Source organism: Chrysemys picta, chromosome 15 (genome assembly GCF_011386835.1).
Source record: "Chrysemys picta bellii isolate R12L10 chromosome 15, ASM1138683v2, whole genome shotgun sequence".
Classification (NCBI taxonomy): Eukaryota; Metazoa; Chordata; order Testudines; family Emydidae; genus Chrysemys; species Chrysemys picta.
Genome location: NC_088805.1, coordinates 3,541,457 through 3,560,277, shown reverse-complemented (window position 1 = coordinate 3,560,277; position 18,821 = coordinate 3,541,457). Strand labels below are relative to the sequence as shown.

At 52.9% G+C, this 18,821-nt stretch overlaps 1 protein-coding gene across 5 annotated transcripts in view; it reads right to left on the bottom strand.

Annotated features, from left to right (window-relative positions):
• Positions 1–18,821, bottom strand: part of LOC101933726 (oxysterol-binding protein 2) — a 374,699-nt gene that overhangs the window by 110,212 nt on the left and 245,666 nt on the right. For 4 of the 5 annotated variants that reach the window (XM_065568637.1, XM_065568638.1, XM_065568641.1 and 1 more), the window contains one exon: positions 3,207–3,457. In XM_065568637.1, coding sequence (XP_065424709.1) covers positions 3,207–3,457 — 251 coding nt within the window. Of the gene's footprint in view, positions 1–3,206; positions 3,458–12,978; positions 13,092–18,821 lie in introns of those variants that run through there. The other variant, XM_065568639.1, reaches the window with a different exon arrangement.

Below are 18,821 nucleotides of genomic sequence, written 5' to 3'. Positions count from 1 at the left end.
ACTAAAACCACCACAGCCGACCCCTACTCATTAAACCTCCTCATGGCTTCATGTGCACTCTGAATGGGGGCTGACAGCATGAGACCCTGCAGAACCCCACTGGCGAGAACTGCCCACAACTTATGTCTGGGACCTCTCATAGACAAAGGGGTGGAGCCACGCCAGGGTGGCTCCATTTACGCCTGCCAGGGATCACAGGCACATGAAAAATACCTTGCAGTCGGTGGTATCAATGGCCACGTTCTACCTCGCAGTCGGTGGCATCAATGGCCACGTTCTACCTCGCAGTCGGTGGTATCAATGGCCACGTTCTACCTCACAGTTGGTGGCATCAATGGCCACGCTCTACCTCGCAGTCGGTGGTATCAATGGCCACGCTCTTCCTCGCAGTCGGTGGTATCAATGGCCACGCTCTACCTCGCAGTCGGTGGTATCAATGGCCACGCTCTACCTCACAGTCGGTGATATCAATGGCCACGTTCTACCTCGCTGTCGGTGGCATCAATGGCCACGCTCTACCTCACAGTCGGTGGTATCAACGGCCACGCTCTACCTCGCAGTCGGTGGTATCAACGGCCACGCTCTACCTCGCAGTCGGTGGTATCAACGGCCACGCTCTACCTCGCAGTCGGTGGCATCAACGGCCACGTTCTACCTCGCAGTCGGTGGCATCAACGGCCACGTTCTACCTCGCAGTCGGTGGTATCAACGGCCACGCTCTACCTCACAGTCGGTGGCATCAACGGCCACGTTCTACCTCGCAGTCGGTGGCATCAACGGCCACGTTCTACCTCGCAGTCGGTGGCATCAACGGCCACGTTCTACCTCGCAGTCGGTGGCATCAATGGCCACGTTCTACCTCGCAGTCGGTGGCATCAACGGCCACGTTCTACCTCGCAGTCGGTGGTATCAATGGCCACGCTCTACCTCGCAGTCGGTGGTATCAACGGCCACGCTCTACCTCGCAGTCGGTGGCATCAACGGCCATGTTCTACCTCGCAGTCGGTGGCATCAACGGCCACGCTCTACCTCGCAGTCGGTGGCATCAACGGCCACGTTCTACCTCGCAGTCGGTGGTATCAATGGCCACGTTCTACCTCGCAGTCGGTGGCATCAATGGCCACGCTCTACCTCGCAGTCGGTGGCATCAATGGCCACACACTACCTCGCAGTCAGTGGTATCAGAGGCAGCTGACAGACCTAAAACAATCAACATGGTCACATCGGCACTTTACCTTCATCTGTTGCGAGGAGATGTTTTGGTTCTGTACTTTTCTTTGGTAATAATTGATACTTGTACAGGGCCAGATTCTGACACCCTGACGCTGTGCAGGGTCCTGTGACACACAGTGTGAGGAAGGGTAGTAGACTCTGGCTCACCGTGCTTTTCATCTGCAGATCTCATGGGAGGGTCAGTGTCATTACCCCCATGTTGACACTGGGGAAACTGAGGCACAGAGTGGCCCAAGATCATACAGTGAGTCAATATTAGAGCAGGACATAAAATCCAGATCTCCCGATTCCAAGCCTGCTGTCTTGTCAACTGGAGCACACTGCCCCTCTGATAGGCTGGGCAGGATAACACCATAAATGATTACTCACTGTCAAGATACATCTTAAGGTGCAAGAGCACCACAAAAAGGTAAGGTGTGGTTGAAGGTAGCACCCAGCAAAGCTGAACAGGTGTAGTGCCCCTGCTGAGAAGAAGGGGAAGGTCACTGCAAAGCTTCTTTCCCCAGCCTTTTCCTGGGGTGGTAGGTTGAGTGGGGTAAGGGAGGAGGGGTTAGCCTTTGATTGGGGTGGCTGGTGAACACTTTAATTCTTGACACTGGACCAGGTGGAATTCTCTAGTGCCCTGACTGCCTAGGAGAGGTGCTGGCTACACACCGCCATGCATCATTCATTCAGTACCAGGATCGGGATCTCCACCAGGCTGCATTCATTCATTATCAATCATTCCCCTCTTTACCGTTAACATTTTGCTTCCTTTATGGAATTTCTGCCCCTTCCTCCCTGCAGGAAAAAATAACCACACCCCTCCCCTCCCACCTAAGGTGACCAGATATCCCGATTTTATAGGGACAGTCCTGATTTTTGGGTCTTTTTCTTATATAGGCTCCTATTACCTCCCACCCCCGTCCCGATTTTTTCACATTTGCTGTCTGGTCGCCCTACCCCGACCATCAGAGAACGTTTCACCATGAAGGCAGCCGATCAGAATTCCCCAAGATGCAGGACAACCACAAAATAAGAGCTCTGCACTGTCCTGCAGGGTGCGGTGGGGTGTGTGAACACTGATTGGCTGGTTAGGAGGACATGACCTGCAATAAATAAACAAGGAGAAGCCAGAGCCGTGCATTTGGGCACCTCCGCTCCAGGTCCCTGTCCTGGCATTTAAATGCTAAGGGCTAGATCCCCAGCTGTGCATGCTATGGCACTCCTCTGAAGTCAATATGCATTTATGCCAGCCGAGGATCTGAATCTGCAGTGGGAATGAACCCACGGTCCACCAGCCCCGACCTGCTGTGCTAGCCAGGTAGCAAGCTACCTGCTCCCCACAGAATGGCTAGCGAGCCATTCTAATTCCAGCCTGCGGCTGACCACTGGGACATTTTGGAGACGCCTCTCCCATAAGTGGTTTGTGCAGACTTAGCTTATCCAGCCGCTGTCACAGCCGTTCCGAATGGGTCCATGAACACATTACACTACAGACCATTAAGCAGCCCGGCTTCTCGTCTCTCTGCTGTGCCTTGTCAAGTTTGAATCCTCTCTGGCTTGTTAACTGCTGTGTAGCCGGAATAAATGGCACCTGAGCCTTAACTAAACTCCAAACCGCTCCCGGAGCGCCCATCCCAACACTAATCCAACACGAAAGCCTTCGCCATTCCCTCCTCCTGTGTGAAAAGCATGGAGAGGAAACGGGGCCAGGGAGGGGGGAAAGACACTTCACGTACTGGGGGAGGACGGGAATGAAGACAAAGGGAAGGAGAGCAGCAGACCGTGGGGAGTGAATGCCTCCTTGTCCTCTTCTGAACAGAACCGTGGAGCACACGCACACTCATGCACGGCGTTTACCTGGCACACAGCTATTCACTGCGTGCAGGGACCGGTGAGGAGTTACACACGCCGCAGGCAAGCCAAGCCCCTGCCCACATCCCTGCTACTGCCAGGATTTCCATGAGAACTCAAAGCGACCGAGCACTTACATTGATCATAGCATTGGAGGTGATCCGGAAGAGGGTGGCTCGCTCATTGACGGCTTTGATCTTCTCCCCGCTCTCGGCAGGCAGCTTCAGGTTCTCCAGCTCACTCAGGGACCTCTGGAGAGCTGCCCCGTGCTTGGCAATAAGGTCATTGCACGTGCTTAGATCCTCCAGCTTACTGGCGAGGCTTTTCAGAGTGCTGTGCAGCTCGCTCTTGTCAGACTGCGAGGCTGGTTCCTCATCACCCGAGTCATCTGGAAAGGGGGGAGAGGGGGGTGGAGAGAAAAACGGTTTCCATGGTTACCACCGGACTGTACTAAACCCTGAAGTCAGGCTGTGCAGTGGAAGTGAATGAAGGGCTCCTCGCTTGTGCTGAGTGCCGGCTCTTGCAGCCGTTGGGCTGGGGCTGAGGGAGCAAGTGCCTGCACCCTGCCCTTGGGGACAGCTCTTCCCTCTCTGCTCCACACACGGAGCGCCTACTCCCCCTCCTGCTTCCTAGCTGCTTTCAATCCTCCTGGAGCCAAGGGTCAGTGCAGAGCATGTCTGTCTGTGAAAAGAGCAGCCAGCCAGTGTCCCCAGGCAGCCCCGCATGTCTGGGTGCTCTTTCCTTACATTCCCAGCTCCCCGAGACCGCCGCGCTGCGGGAGGAGCAGCACCAGGCACAGGGAGTAACAAGGCCAGGGCGAATACCTAAGCACTGGGCTGAGTTTAGGCCAGGAGTGGCCAGTCTCCTGCCGCCAAACAAGAACAATGTTGTAATGATCTGATCCAAAGCTCAGAGATGTCAGCAGGAAAACTCCCAGTGACCTCACTAGGCTATAGAGGCTAACTGCCATGCAGGGGTCAGGAGAGCTAGAGTCACACAAGGCCAAGTCCCCCCACCCCAGTTCCCATCATCACACCCTGGACTGTGATTAGCCAAACCACGTGGGTCAATAGCACAAATGCGCAGTTTGGATCACAATTTCTGCCTCCAGCGGTGTGACCCTGGGACAGACGGAACCACTGCGGGTGCGTCTACACCGCATTTTGGAGCGAGCTTCCCAGGGGGTGCACAGACGGGGCGAGCAGGCTCGTGCTGTAGCCAGCGATTTGGACTCACGGCTTGGGCTGCAGCTCAGGCTCTGAAGCCTTGGGAGGCAGCTGGGGTCCGAGCCCGAGCTCCAGCCTCAGCGCCAAGCACTGACTAGCCAGCTATTTTTAGAGCACGAGTCTGAGCCATCAACTTATCGACCTGGGCTGGGCGGCTTGCTCCAAAATGCTGTGTAGACGCACCCGCCGGGAGCGCCGAAACGCCTCTCTTTCATAAGGAAAATGATTCTGTTCTGGGTGGTTTCAAGTTTCACCCACATGGAAAGGTCCTAGACACTCAGGATAGAATAACAGCCTTTCTATAGCCCCTTGAAACCAGCCTATGTAATCCTGTAGACGGGGAGTACAGGATGTTTTTAAAGTTCTCCAGAAAGGAGAGCACTCCTCACTGAATACTACAGGGCTCAGAGTGATTTCCATATAAAGCCCTAATGCATTTAATAAGGATGAGCTATTCCCTAAGGGTTAAGTCTCAAAAACTTACATAATAACATAAAAATGGCCATAGTGGGTCAGATCAATGGTCCATCTAGCCCAGTGTCCTGTCTCTGACAGTGGCTGGTGCCAGATGCTTCAGAGGGAATGAACAGAACAGGGCAATGTATCGAGTGATCCATCCCCTGTCATCCAGTCCCAGCTTCTGTCTGTCAGAGATTTAGGGACACGCAGACCATGGAGTTACATCTCTGACCATTTTGGCTAATAGCCAGTGATGAACCTAACCTCCATGAACTTCTCTAATTATTTTTTGAACCCTGTTATACTTTTGGCCTTCACAACATCCCCTGGCAAAGACTTCCACAGGCTGATTGAGTGTTGTGTAAAGACGTACTCCTTATTTTGATTTAAACCTGCTGCCTATTAAGAATTCCTGGTTCTTGTGTTATGTGAAGGGGAAAACAACCATTCTTCACTTTCTCCACACCAGTCCTGATTTTATAGACCTCGAACATATCCCCCCTTAGTCTTCTCTCTTCTAAAATGAACAGTCCCAGTCTTATTAATCTCTCCTCATATGGAAGTTGCCCCATGCCCGTAATCATTTTTGTTGCCCTTTTCTGTACCGCTTCCAATTCTAATTTATCTTTTTTAAGATAGGGCAACAAAAACTGCAGGCACTATTCAAAGTGTGGACATACCATGGATTTATATAGTGGTAATATGATTTTTTCTTTCTTATTATCTATCCCTTTCCTAACGATTCCTAACATTAGCTTTTTTTACTCCTGCTGCACATGGAACAGATGTCTTCAGAGAACTATCCACAATGACTCCCAGATCTCTTTCTTGAGTGGTAACAGCTAATTTATATCATTGTATATGTCTAATTGGGATTATGTTTTCCAATGTCCATTACTTTGCATTTATCAGCATTGAATTTCATCTGCCATTTTGTTGCCCAGTCACCCAATTCTGTGAGATCCCTTAGTAGCTCTTCGCAGTCAGCTTTGGACTTAGCCAACTTGAGTAATTTTGTATCATCTGCAAACTTTGCCACCTCATAGTTTACCCCTTTTGCAAGATCATTGATGAACATGTTGAACAGTATTAGTCCCAGCACGGCTCCTTGGGGACTCCACTCGTTATCTTTCTACACTGTGAAAACTGACCATTTAGTCCAGGAGCGGCCACCCTGGTGCTCTGCAGCCAAATGCGGCTCTTCAGACGTTAATATGCGGCTCCTTGTCTAGGCACCGACTCCGGGACTGGAGCTACAGGCTCCAACTTTCCAGTGTGCCGGGGAGTGCTCACTGCTCAACCCCTGGCTCTGCCCCCACTCCACCCCTTTCCGCCCCCTCCCCTGAGCCTGCCATGCCCTCGCTCCTCCCCCATTTCCCCCCCAGAGCCTCCTGCACGCCAGGAAACAGCTCATTGGGAGGTGCGGGGAGGAGCTGATGGGGGGTGCTGACGTAGTACTGTGGCTCTTTGGCAACGTACATTGGTAAGTTCTGGCTCCTTCTCAGGCTCAGTTTGTGCCCCCCCCCCGATTATTCCTACCCTTTGTTTTCTATCTTTTAACCAGATCCATGAGAGAACCTTCCCTCTTATCCCATAACAGTTTTCTTTGCTTAAGAGCCTTTGGTGGAAGACCTGGTCAAAAGCTTTCTGAAAGTTCAAGTACACGATGTCCACTGGATCACCCTCATCCACGTTTGTTGACATCCACAGAGAATTCTAATAGATTGGTGAGGCATGATTTCCCTTAACAGAAGCTGTGTTGACTCTTCCCCAACATATTGTGTTCATCAAAGTGTCTGATTAAAACTATGGTAGAGAACAGAATTATCGATCTGCCTGATAAGCATTGGCCTGCTAAACCCAGGGTTGTGAGTTCAGTCCTTGAGGGGTCCACTGAGGGATCTGGGGCAAAAATCAGTACTTGGTCCTGCTAGTGAAGGCAGGGGACTGGACTCGATGACCTTTCAAGGTCCCTTCCAGTTCTAGGAGATAGGATAGGATAGGATATCTCCATTACCAGCCTATAATTGCCAGGATCACCTCTGGAACCTTTTTAAAAAAATCAGCATTACATTAGCCCTCTGGTACAGAAGCTGATTTAAATGGTAGGTTACATATCACAGTTAGTAGTTCTGCAATTTCATATTTGAGTTTTTTCAGAACTCTTGGGTGAATCCGATCTGCTTCTGGTGACTTATTACTGTTTAATTGATCCATTTGTTCCAGAACCTCCTCTACTGACATCTCAATCTGGGACAGTTTTGTCACTTAAAAAGAACGGCTCAGGGGGAATCTGCCTCACATCCTCTGCAGTGAAGACCAATGCAAAGAATTCATTGAGCTTCTCTGCAACGGCCTGGTCGTCCTTGAGTGCTTCCTTAGCACCTCCATCGTCCAGTGGCCCCACCGACTGGCAGGCTTCCTGCTTTTGAGGTACTTAAAAAAACTGCTGTTAGTTTTTGTGTCTCATGCTAGTTGCTCTTCAGATTCTTTTTGGCTGCTTAATTATAGTTTTACACAAGACTCCTATCCACAGTTTTAATCTGTTTTTATAACCAACTCTTGCCTTCAGCGTCCTGGCCTCAGTCAGTGCCACACAGGTAGCACAGTGCTGGCAGCTGCTTGCTGCAAGCCGAAAGCGGAGGTTATACATTGTGCGGGGCTTTGAGCGCTCCCGCCCAGGCCTCAGGCAGGTGACCTTTTGGGGAGGGAAGGACGACTTCCATGAATGTTACCATGTAAGGAAATATCCATTTCATATTTACAACAACAACAACAAAACCGCAGTTCACTGCACAAGGGGAGTATGTTCAACATCACTGAAATGCAACGGAAATGGGGATTATTTTTGTATCTTAAAAACATTGTGGGATTTTAAACAAGCAATGAGTGATGAGGGTAATGTGATGAGTTTCTTTAAAATGTGCCATTCTCCCTTCCCTAGGCAGGTGGAGTCAAGCACAAGTTGGGGGATCAAGAGGCTCTAAGCGGGGATCAGAGACATCAGCAAAACATCCCCAAGCAGTCGAAGGGCGAACCGGAGAACAGCCCTGACACGGCAGAGGTTCCAGGGCTGGTTTTGGAGTATCTGCAGCTCAGCTATGCCCCCCCCCCCATTTACAGACCCTGTGTTACGGACCATGGGCCCACTAAAGATAGTCGTGCTGCGCTGCCTCGGCTCCACACGGTCACCATCCTGGCCACAATTCCTGCCCCTTGGATCTGCCTTGCAAGCTGAGCTTGGAGGGCAGGTCCAGAGCCCTGAGCTGCAGGCATCACCGCGTCACTTCCCAACATTGCGCCCACCCACCCGGGGCAACACCAAGTCCGCGAAGCATTGCTCTGCTACACCAGGGAAGGCCCCCACTATGGCTTTGGGCTGGGTCTGAGCAGTTGTCAGCTGTGTGCCCAACGATGCCCCCAGAAGTAAGTGCACCCTGTCCCCCATCATCTCTCGAGTGCAGCTGCACTCCGTCCTCATCCTCCTCCCCCTGGTGCACGTCCCCCCCTCGGGTGCAGCTGCACTCCGTCCTCATCCTCCTCCCCCTGGTGCACGTCCCACCCCCGGGTGCAGCTGCACTCCGTCCTCATCCTCCTCCCCCTGGTGCACGTCCCACCCCCGGGTGCAGCTGCACTCCGTCCTCATCCTCCTCCCCCTGGTGCACGTCCCACCCCCGGGTGCAGCTGCACTCCGTCCTCATCCTCCTCCCCCTGGTGCACGTCCCACCCTCGGGTGCAGCTGCATTCCGTCCTCATCCCCCTCCCGCTGGTGCATGTGCACTTCATTTCCCCTGCACAGTGGCTGCAGGTGTGCCTCCCATTCCCCACAGCCCTGTGAGTAGACGTGTTCTGTCCCTGTCCCCACAGGAGCAGGAACTCTCCGTCCATCCCCCGTCACATCCCCAGGAGCAGGGACACTCTGTCCCATTGATTTTCAAGCAATTCTATTTTTTTTAAGAAGCGTAACGTTACAAAAGACAGCCCTGCAAAGAGTGAAGTGATCCCGTTCTACTCAGCATGAGCCCAAGTGTTGTTCCTTGACTTTAGCAAAGCTTTTGATACGGTCTCCCACAGTATTCCTGCCAGCAAGTTAAAGGAGTATGGGCTGGGTGAATGGACTACAAGGTGGATAGAAAGCTGGCTAGATCGTCGGGCTCAATGGGTAGTGATCAATGGCTCCATGTCTAGTTGGCAGCCGGTATCAAGTGGAGTGCCCCAAGGGTTGGTCTGGGGGCTGATTTTGTTCAATATCTTCATTAATGATCTGGAGGATGGCGTGGACTGCACCCTCAGCAAGTTTGCAGATGACACTAAACTGGGAGGCGTGGTAGATACACTGGAGGGTAGGGATTGGATACAGAGAGATCTAGACAAATTAGAGGATTGGGCCAAAATAAATCTGATGAGGTTTAACAAGGACAGGTGCAGAGTCTTGCACTCAGAATGGAAGAATCCCATGCATGCTACAGACTAGGGACGGAATGGCTAGGCAGCAGTTCTGCAGAAATGGACCTAGGGGTTACAGTGGACGGGAAGCTGGATATGAGTCAACAGTGTGCTCTTGTTGCCAAGAAGGCTAACGGCATTTTGGGTTGTATAAGTAGGGGCATTGCCAGCAGATTGAGGGATGTGATCATTCCCCTCTATTCGACATTGGTGAGGCCTCATCTGGAGTACTGTGTCCAGTTTTGGGCCCCACCCTACAAGAAGGATGTGGAAAAATTAGAAAGAGTCCAGCGGAGGGCAACAAAAATGATTAGGGGGTGGACCACATGACTTATGAGGAGAGGCTGAAGGAACTGGGATTATTTAGTCTGCAGAAGAGAAGAATGAGGGGGGATTTGATAGCTGCTTTCAACTATCTGAAAGGGGGTTCCAAAGAGGATGGATCTAGACTGTTCTCAGTGGTAGCAGATGACAGAACAAGGAGCAATGGTCTCAAGTTGCAGTGGGGGTGGTCTAGCTTGGATATTAGGAAAAAAATTTTCACTAGGAGGGTGGTGAAGCACTGGAATGGGTTACCTGGGGAGGTGGTGGAATCTCCTTCCTTGGAGGTTTTTAAGGTCAGGCTTGACAAAGCCCTGGCTGGGATGATTTAGTTGGGGATTGGTCCTGCTTTGAGCAGGGGGTTGGACTAGATGACCTCCTGAGGTCCCTTCCAACCCTGATAGTCTATGATTCTATGAAGTGGCCAAGCCCTGGGAAGGGCTGAGTGGTGGCTGTAATTCCAGTGCTAAGACACTCTGTCCACCAGTTTGTATCCTTACATCGACACAGGGAGTCATGCCCCAGATATTGTGAGGCATATGCCAGTTACCCTGTGCTTCGGGACTGTGTGGGGAGGCGGCTGTCTCTGCCCAGGGTCTCCCTTTCTGGAGGCAGTTCCATGACCTGTCCATCCTCTAAAGCACAGTATTTACCGACTGACAACACAGGTGTGCGGCAGCTCTCTCTGTGTACATCTGCACAAAGGAGATGATAAATAGTGACAAAGGTCAACTCCAAATCAACCCCCAGTCCACAAGAGGAACAACACCGAGTCCCCGGAGTAAGGCCGAGTGGTGAGATTAGCCCCAAGCCTGCTCAGAAGGTCAGCAAGCCTGCGCTTTGCTGGAACAAACTGGAAAATGAATTCCAGAGCTTGGGCTCACGCTTGAGAACACCTGTCCTCCAGCCTCTCCCTGTGGTGAGCTCAAAGCTGGAGACCCTTAGAAGGATCCTCTCCAATGATTTCAGCTGGTGCATGAGTTGGATGGTGAGCGGGACCTAGAGCAGCTAGAATGTACATGCTCTGAGCTGGATTTTCAAACATGGACCTTTAAAATGGGACATCCAGGTTCTGTACTTGGGCCTTTAAACTGGCTCGCTAAAGCATTGACTACACCAAGGCAAAAGGCTTGCACTGGTTATACAGGAGCTGCCCTTGGCCCAAGGCAGCTAAGTAAGCATGTGAAGACAAAGCGCCAAACTGAGCAGCCGAACGCAGGGCCCATGAGTCCTAGTTAGAGGCGGGATCCTGGCGTACATGTGACTAATCTGAGGATAGCGTCCCAGGCTCCCATGCCAAACCTCCAGGAGTTGAGTTACTTATCTCTGGCAATGAGAAGTCATATGGCTGAATTCAGAGCTGCCAATCAAGCTGCCCAGTTTATGCCATCAGTGACTGCGGTCCCATGTTTTGGAGCTACAAGAAACACCTCCCACCAGTTGCAAACCTAATCAAAGTCCGTGCATGGCCGTGGGATGAATTTCTTCCCACAGTTAATCCTGCTGACTCTCGTCAGGCAAGCGAAGCAGCCCCAGGAATGAGAGCAGGGCGTGTTCTCTGAAGCGTCTCTGCCTGGCACGGCATGCAGGGAACAGAACGGAGAAGGCTGAGTGTCAACCCATTCTTGCATGGCAGGAGAGTCAAGTTGTGCGCCAGAGCTGAGAGCCTTCCAAGGTGCCTCCGTTACAGTCAGAGCAGGGTGGCTTCACTGGACTGGAACGACCGACCCAGCTGCTGCCTGAACTCCTGCCTTCCGTCTGCTAAATGGACGCGGTGTTTTATTACTATTGAGACGGGTGTTCAGCCATCATTCAACAGGAGCTCACTGATTCCACAGCTCGTGGGTCAGTGACAGACACCGAAGGGGAAGCAGCGCTGGTTTTAAACCACCCAAGCAGTGTTTGTAACACAGGCATTTGGGTAGCACAGGAGATCAGTCACCCCCACGTGCTAATGGGGACTAAGTGCAGCAGGCTGGGAAGTGTGTTGGGCGGCAGTCCAGAGCACGTTCCATGGCCATGTGGAGAAAGTGGCCTTTCCACTGTGATCATACTAGATAATAATAACTTTGTATATAGGGGCATCTTCCATCCCCAAGTGCTTTATCCAGCATCCCTTGAAATGCCCCCTCTTGGGTGAAGGGAAGAAATCCATTCAACACGTACGTGCTGAAAACACCCCACGTCCATTATTAACCTGCACAACACCCCTACAGCCCTGGCTGCAATAAGACATTGGCCATTTGGAACCAGTCTAACCCCCTAGAGTGGGCAAAACACCTCGCGTCCTCACACAAAGAGCATCAAGAAGTTTACAAGCATTCGGAGAGCCGGCCGGGGTAACTAGCTCTCAGCAGGTTTAGGAAGCTGTTCGGTTTAAACTCGACCCAGCTTAGTGCCAGTGTGGACATGGACAAGTTGAACCCGGTCCACTAGTCCTCCCTCTACTGCCCCAGAGGGGACTGGTGGGCTTTAAATATCTCCCAGAATGCACCAGGAGACAGGTTCCTGGAGAGCCCTGGAACTGGAACAACTGAGACCAGTGCTAGAGTGGCAGGGCGAGCAGGCACGCACTGAACCCATTGTGCTCAGTGGCAATCACGTCAGACAGCCTGAGCTCCTGGCAGAGGTCTGGGGGAAGCCTGCACTGTGCCCATCTGCACCGTGGCTGGCTCAGGGCAGATCCACCAGCTCTCACTCACTCACCGAGATTGTGAAAAAGGAGGAACCGGGGACATGTCAGCAGCTGGGAGAGCTGACTCTAGCTGCCAAACGCCCAGATTCTGATGCTATTTAGCCAGGGGGTCCTAGGGACAGGGAAGTAATTGTGATGCAGAGCTGAGGCTCATGCGACATGATAGACTCCCTCCAGCCTCAGGCGGACGAGAGAACAGACCCGCTGGAATGCAGAGAAAGCAGCTACATGCAGTGAATCGTGTGACGGAGAGCCCCAGTTCAGTATCACACACCATGGCCAACCAAACCGCCTGCAATCCAGAGCTGGGTCCCCGAGGCCCAGAGGTAGATGACAAACTTGGGAAGCAATTCACACAGCCAGAAGGTAAGATGAATCATGGCTACTGAGGGCAAAAGATCAGGTCTAGTGTTTGTAACCACCAAGCTACAAAACGCCCTTGAAGGGTTCCCGAGTCAGGCTGAGACGTGAGGCACACGGCAGGGGAAAGAAGGGCATACGCGCTGCTAAGCTGCAGTGACATAGCACGACAACAGCTCACGAGCAGATCCCTGGGACACAGAGTGTGAGAGCACGTACGGTCCAAGGGGAGGCATGAGGCAGCCGCAGACTGCAGGACGGGGGCTACAGACACAGCTCAGGGATCGACAAACAACTGGGAAGATGAGACCATGCGGAATTCTACAGGCCACGTCCCGCCCCCAGCACATGGACGTACCGGCAGTGATGGGGCTACGTCTCACCCTGAGCACACGGACTTACCGGCAGTGACGGGCTGCATCCCGCCCCCAGCACACGGCCGTACCGCCAGTGATGGGGCTACGTCTCACCCTGAGCACACGGACTTACCGGCAGTGACGGGCTGCATCCCGCCCCCAGCACACGGCCGTACCGTCAATGATGGGGCTACGTCTCACCCTGAGCACACGGACTTACCGGCAGTGACGGGCTGCATCCCGCCCCCAGCACACGGCCGTACCGTCAATGATGGGGCTACGTCTCACCCTGAGCACACGGACTTACCGGCAGTGACGGGCTGCATCCCGCCCCCAGCACACGGACGTACCGGCAGTGACGGGCCATATCCTGCCCCCAGCACACGGATGTATCGGCAGTGACGGGCCGCATCCCGCCCCCAGCACACGGACGTACCGGCAGTGATGAGGCTACGTCTCACCCTGAGCACATGGACGTACCGGCGGTGACGGGCTGCATCTCACCCTGAGCACACGGACGTACCGGCAGTGTTGGGCCGCTTTCCACCCCCAGCACACGGATGTACCGTGGGTGACGGGCCGCATCCCGCCCCCAGCACACGGACGTACCGTGGGTGACGGGCCGCGTCCCGCCCCCAGCACACGGACATACCGGCAGTGATGGGGCTACGTCTCACCCTGAGCACACGGATGTACCAGCGGTGATGGGTCACTTTCCGCCCCCAGCACACAGACGTACCGGCAGTGAGGGGCCGCCCCCCGCCCCCAGCACAAGGATGTACCGGCGGTGAGGGGCCGCGTCCCGCCCCCAGCACATGAACGTACCGTGGGTGACGGGCCGCATCCCGCCCCCAGCACACAGACGTACCGACGGTGAAGGGCTATGTCTCACCCTGAGCACACGGACGTACCGGCGGTGACAGGCCGCATCCTGCCCCCAGCACACGAACGTACTGCAGGTGATGGGCCATGTCCCGCCCCCAGCACACGAACGTACCGTAGGTGACGCGCCGCGTCCCGCCCCCAGCACAGGGCCACACTGGCGGTGACGGGCCACGTCCCGCCCCAGAACACGGATGTACCGGCGGTGACGGGCTACGTCTCACCCTGAGCAAATGGACATACCGGCAGTGATGGGCCGCATCCCGCCCCCAGCACATGGCCGTACCGGCGGCGATGGGCCACGTCCCACCCCAGCACACGGACGTACCAGAGTTGGCAGCGGTGTGACAAAAGCGAGCTAGGAAAGGGCTAAGTGGTTCCCCCCACTATGCACCAGGGGAGGGGAGAGTGGCTTTGTAGAGACACAGAGGACTTGGGACAGCCCTGTGCCCATGGGAGCAGCCAAGCCTGTGAGAAACCATACTTTATGTTGCATATTGCTAACGTATTCGCCCAGATGCTGGGGGAGGGGGGAGGCATGGAGCGGTGGCGTTACGCGGGCACGGGACTTCAGTGTGAGATGAGGCTGGGAAAGGCACCTTGGTTCCGACTCGGTCTCAATGTGAATGTCCCTCTTTAAAGGACAAAGCTAAGAAAGGAGTGTCGCAGCATGGGGGAGCAATCGGGGCAGCAGGCAACGATGCATTCACTGGACGTGCGCGCACAGTGGCCAGATGGGGATCAGGGCTGGAGCAATCAGCCATGATGCAGAAACAGACGCCTCGTCTCGACTGGTAGGGATGACTGGAAAGAGCAGGGCTCGCCCTCAGACCCACTGAGGCGGACAGGAAAGCAGGCGCAGCGTGGCTGGCCAGCAGGGTGAGACTCAGCCTCTGGAAAGAGAGCTGCAGAGCTGAGCACCGCACTGAGCCCATGGCGGGTGCCTGGTTACTGAGGCAGCTCTCCTCTAGGCTCGGCCGAGATCAGACCGCTGGGATTCGGGCGAAGGCGAGCCTGCCCGTGTCGGTGATCCAGGAAGGGATCCCGGGGCTCGGGGTCGATTCACAAAGCACTGGGATAACCCAGATCATTCAGAAATCAATGCATGTCCGCAGAGTGCAAAACAGAGCAGCAGCGGGGAGTCTGTCCTCCAGACGGGGAGGAGCACTGGGACCGTCAGCACCAAAAGCCCCAGCCCTGGCCACTGCTTTAGAGCTCTCGTAGTTGCCGGGACCAACCATTAGTGGGAGCCAAGAACACATGCACTAAAGCTGTGCAGCCGGTCACAGGAAGGGAAATAAGGGTAGAAACGTGACTAAACCAGGCCAGCTGGGGACAGGCGCAGCCAGTGAGCAAAGGAGAGACGCGGATGAGGCAGGCTCTGGGAAGAGCAGGCCTGGCGAGGAAAAGGAGGCCGAGGCTGGAGGGTCTAGGAGAAGGCCCAGGGAGAAGACAGGGTAGTGCTGGATTACGGGGCAGGCAGCCTGGCTGTTTAGGATTCCCAGGGCTGGGACCCGGGGGTACAGCAACCCCTGCTATTAAGGGGAGGACAAAGGGACTATTTGTGCAGCTGCCTAGCAAGGTGATGTGGTGAGCCCTGGGAAGGAGAGGAGGAGGAAGGGAGCTGAGCCCAGGTACGCTGGCAGAATGGTGGATGATGTGTGTTGAGTTTGTTTGGCTAAGTCACTGACAGCGCTGGGAGCTGCTGAGTGGCTGACACGTAGGATCGGGTCACATGGCAAATGAAGTACAAGTCTACCAGGGACCTGGGTATGTACTCAGGATGCCAGCCCATGCCACGTGTTACTGTTACCTGTGCTGTTAGCATGGGTACCTGTGCTACAATCACACATGCACTGCCAGTGCAGACATACCCTGAGGGGAAACCAAGGCAGTGGCAGGTTTTGGAGGGACCTTGTTACTTATCCATTCATATCCTCTAGCCAACTCTGTCTCAGTATAAACAAAGTAAATCAACCTCTCGGAGTGTTCAGCTGAGCCCCAGAATAGTTCTTATTTGTCATACACTGACCTTGCTGAAAGCAGCTCACAGCAGATCCTGGCTAAGAATCGGCACTCTGAATGCGAGTGGACAACTGGCTGGTCCAGGACAGACATGAAACTCTCCTTTCGTCCCCTTGTTATCAGATATCTCAGAACAACAGGAACCAGGACTGCTGCAAGCACAGAACTGGGTGGGAGGGGGGAGTGGCAGGGTTCAGGGCTGGGAGGCTGATGAGTTCACTGGGGCTCCTCTCTGGCAGGAGAGCCAGGGCTATCCAGCAGTGGCTCAGTGTGAAATCAGTTCACTGCTGAAGATGTCATAAGTATTTAGGGCCAGATTCTGCTCTGACTTATACCAGCATAACTCTGGAGTAGCTGCACTGATGTCACGGGTAGAACAGAGAGAAGAATCCGACTCTTCAAACTCGGAAACTGGGTGACGTTTTCCAGGCTTTTTTTATGGTCTCTAATGAGCTCTGGCAATGAAAACGCAAAGATTAAACTGAACTGGAGTTGTAAGCGTTCTATAGCTTTCAAAATCCATGTCTGAGAAAGGACAAAGGATGATTCAACAGCAGGAGGGACAAGCCTTCGTTAGACGCTCTAGCAGGACCAAGAGGAACAGGAGTATGCTTTGGGAAATAGTCCAATTAGAGGAACCAGCTTCTGAGAAGCGTCTGCATTGCCTGTATTCCACATCTGCAGCACCAATCCCAGGCAGTGCTCACAGACAAGCCATTCCGCCAGACGGTTAATGAGAACGCTGCTATGTACTGGTGATGCAATCAGCTCATCAAAAATGAACAGTTTGGGGGGGCATCAAAGCAAAGCATGTGCCACATTCGCTGTGCATTTATCACCTCCCTCCTGCATAGCATGATGTTGGACGGGGGAGGAGAGCCAGGAAAGCAGGAGCAGGTGGGAATAGGGTGCTCTCCAACTTGGCCAGAGATCACAGCTTTAGGAGGTAACTCGGTTCTCATCCGAAGGTATGTAAGCAGCCAAAGACAATGGTTCCAGGATAGTGAGGACAAATAACAACTCTTGAGCACAGATGTTTGTCTGAATAGTCACGCTCCTGCTCAGAACAGGCATGGAACATTCCCCAGGCTCGATGCGGGGAATGCAAAGTATCCTAGTCTGGAGACTACAATCTCTTTGCAGCAAATATAGATGAATGAACTAGAGCTAGGCCTATGTAAGCATTTATACTGCTCTTGTCATTGTAGTGTTTGTGTGCCGGACCAAAAATTAACACTGCCAAAAACCAAGGTCTCTCCTTCCCCCAATAGCCTGGTTTTGACACAGATACACACCATGATTTGTGTTGTATTGTTATTTACGCTGGAGGGCTCAGTTTTGGGGGAGGTTCTGCCTCTGACTCATTCTGCTGGCACACTGGCTGAAGGATTCAACCCACCCTCCAGGTGCTCGGTCCTTGCTCTGATCGCTAGCCAATCTTGTTGCTTGTCTGCCACGCAGAGTGGCCATTGCCAAGGTTTAGCTCCTCAGTGCTGCTGTGACGGGCTCCAGTAGCACTTTTCCATGGAACGTCCCTTCAAGTTAATGGAACGTCTGGATGCTACAGCCAGTTGTGCTGCTGAGCAACGGCCTCTCCTGGCCATATTCGATACATTTCTTATTGTTAGTGGCTAATCGACATTTTTAAAAGCACAGGAAGAAGCTAAAGTCTGAATCACTGTTGACTGCAAAGAGCAACCCTGGCTTGGTTGTCTTTGACCATACCTGATGGGGCCATGCATCAATCCCCATGGCTATGTCATAGATATCTTACTGGAAATGTGCCTACATGACTAAGCCAGCCCCTTGTCTGGAGATACAGCTATACAGTAGCAAGAGGAAGGGAGAAGGAGGCTGAGTGGTGGGAGCGACACATATACAATGTCTTAGCAACCGTTACTGAAAAAGAAACGTGCCCTTCACTTGTGAGTTGGTGACGCATGATATCACCCAAAGGCCTCCTACTGGCAGCAAAGGACTGGGTGGGTTACTGAAATAGGGCTCGGTACGCAACCTTCCCCGGGCAGGACTAGGTTAGTGGTCAACGCAAGGGCCTGGGAGTAAGGACTCCTGGGTGCTATTTTCTGTGCCTTATGTGACCTTGGGCAGTTATTTCAACAGACCTCGAATTCCCGTCTGTACAAAGGGGCTAATAATACACTCTACCTCGCAAGGGGACTGCGGGGCTAAACTGCTCCCATTTCTAACGCACTTTAGGATCCTTGGGAGGAAGTGCTCTGCAAAGGCAAAGTATTATTTGTAAGCATCTGGCAGAGAATAAGATGATAAGTAATAAGTACAAATGATGTCAACTCACCCTACTAGCTTTCTATGACAGAGTAACAAGCCATGTGGATGGGGGGAAGCAGTAGACTATCTCCCAGGATGTTCTCATAAACAAACTAGGGAAATACAGCCTAGACGAACCTACTATAAGGTGCATGCGCAAATGATTGGAAAACCATACTCAGAGTGTGGTTTTCAATGGTTCAGTCAAGCTGGAAGGGCATATCGAGTGGGATCCCACAGAGATCTGTCCTGGGTCCAGTTCTAGTCAATATCTTCATCAATGATTTGGATAACAGATAGCGAGTACACTTACACAGTTGGTGGACGATACCAAGCTGGGAGGGGTTGCATGCACTTTGGAGGACAGGATTAGAATCCGAAATGCTCGTAACAAACTGGAGAAAAGCTCTGAAATAAACAAGACAAATGCAAAGTGCTCCACTTAGGAAGGAACAATCAATTGCACAATTACAAGATGGGAAATGACGGCCTAGGAAGGAATCCTGCAGAAACGGATCTGGATGTCATAGTGGATCACAAACTAAATATGAGTCAACAGTGTAACACTGTTGCAAAAAGAGCAAACATCATTCTGGGCTGTATTACCAGGAGTGTTGTAAGCAAGACACAAGAAGTAATTCTTCCGCTCTATTCAGCACTGATAAGGCCTCATCTGGAGTGCTGTGTCCAGTT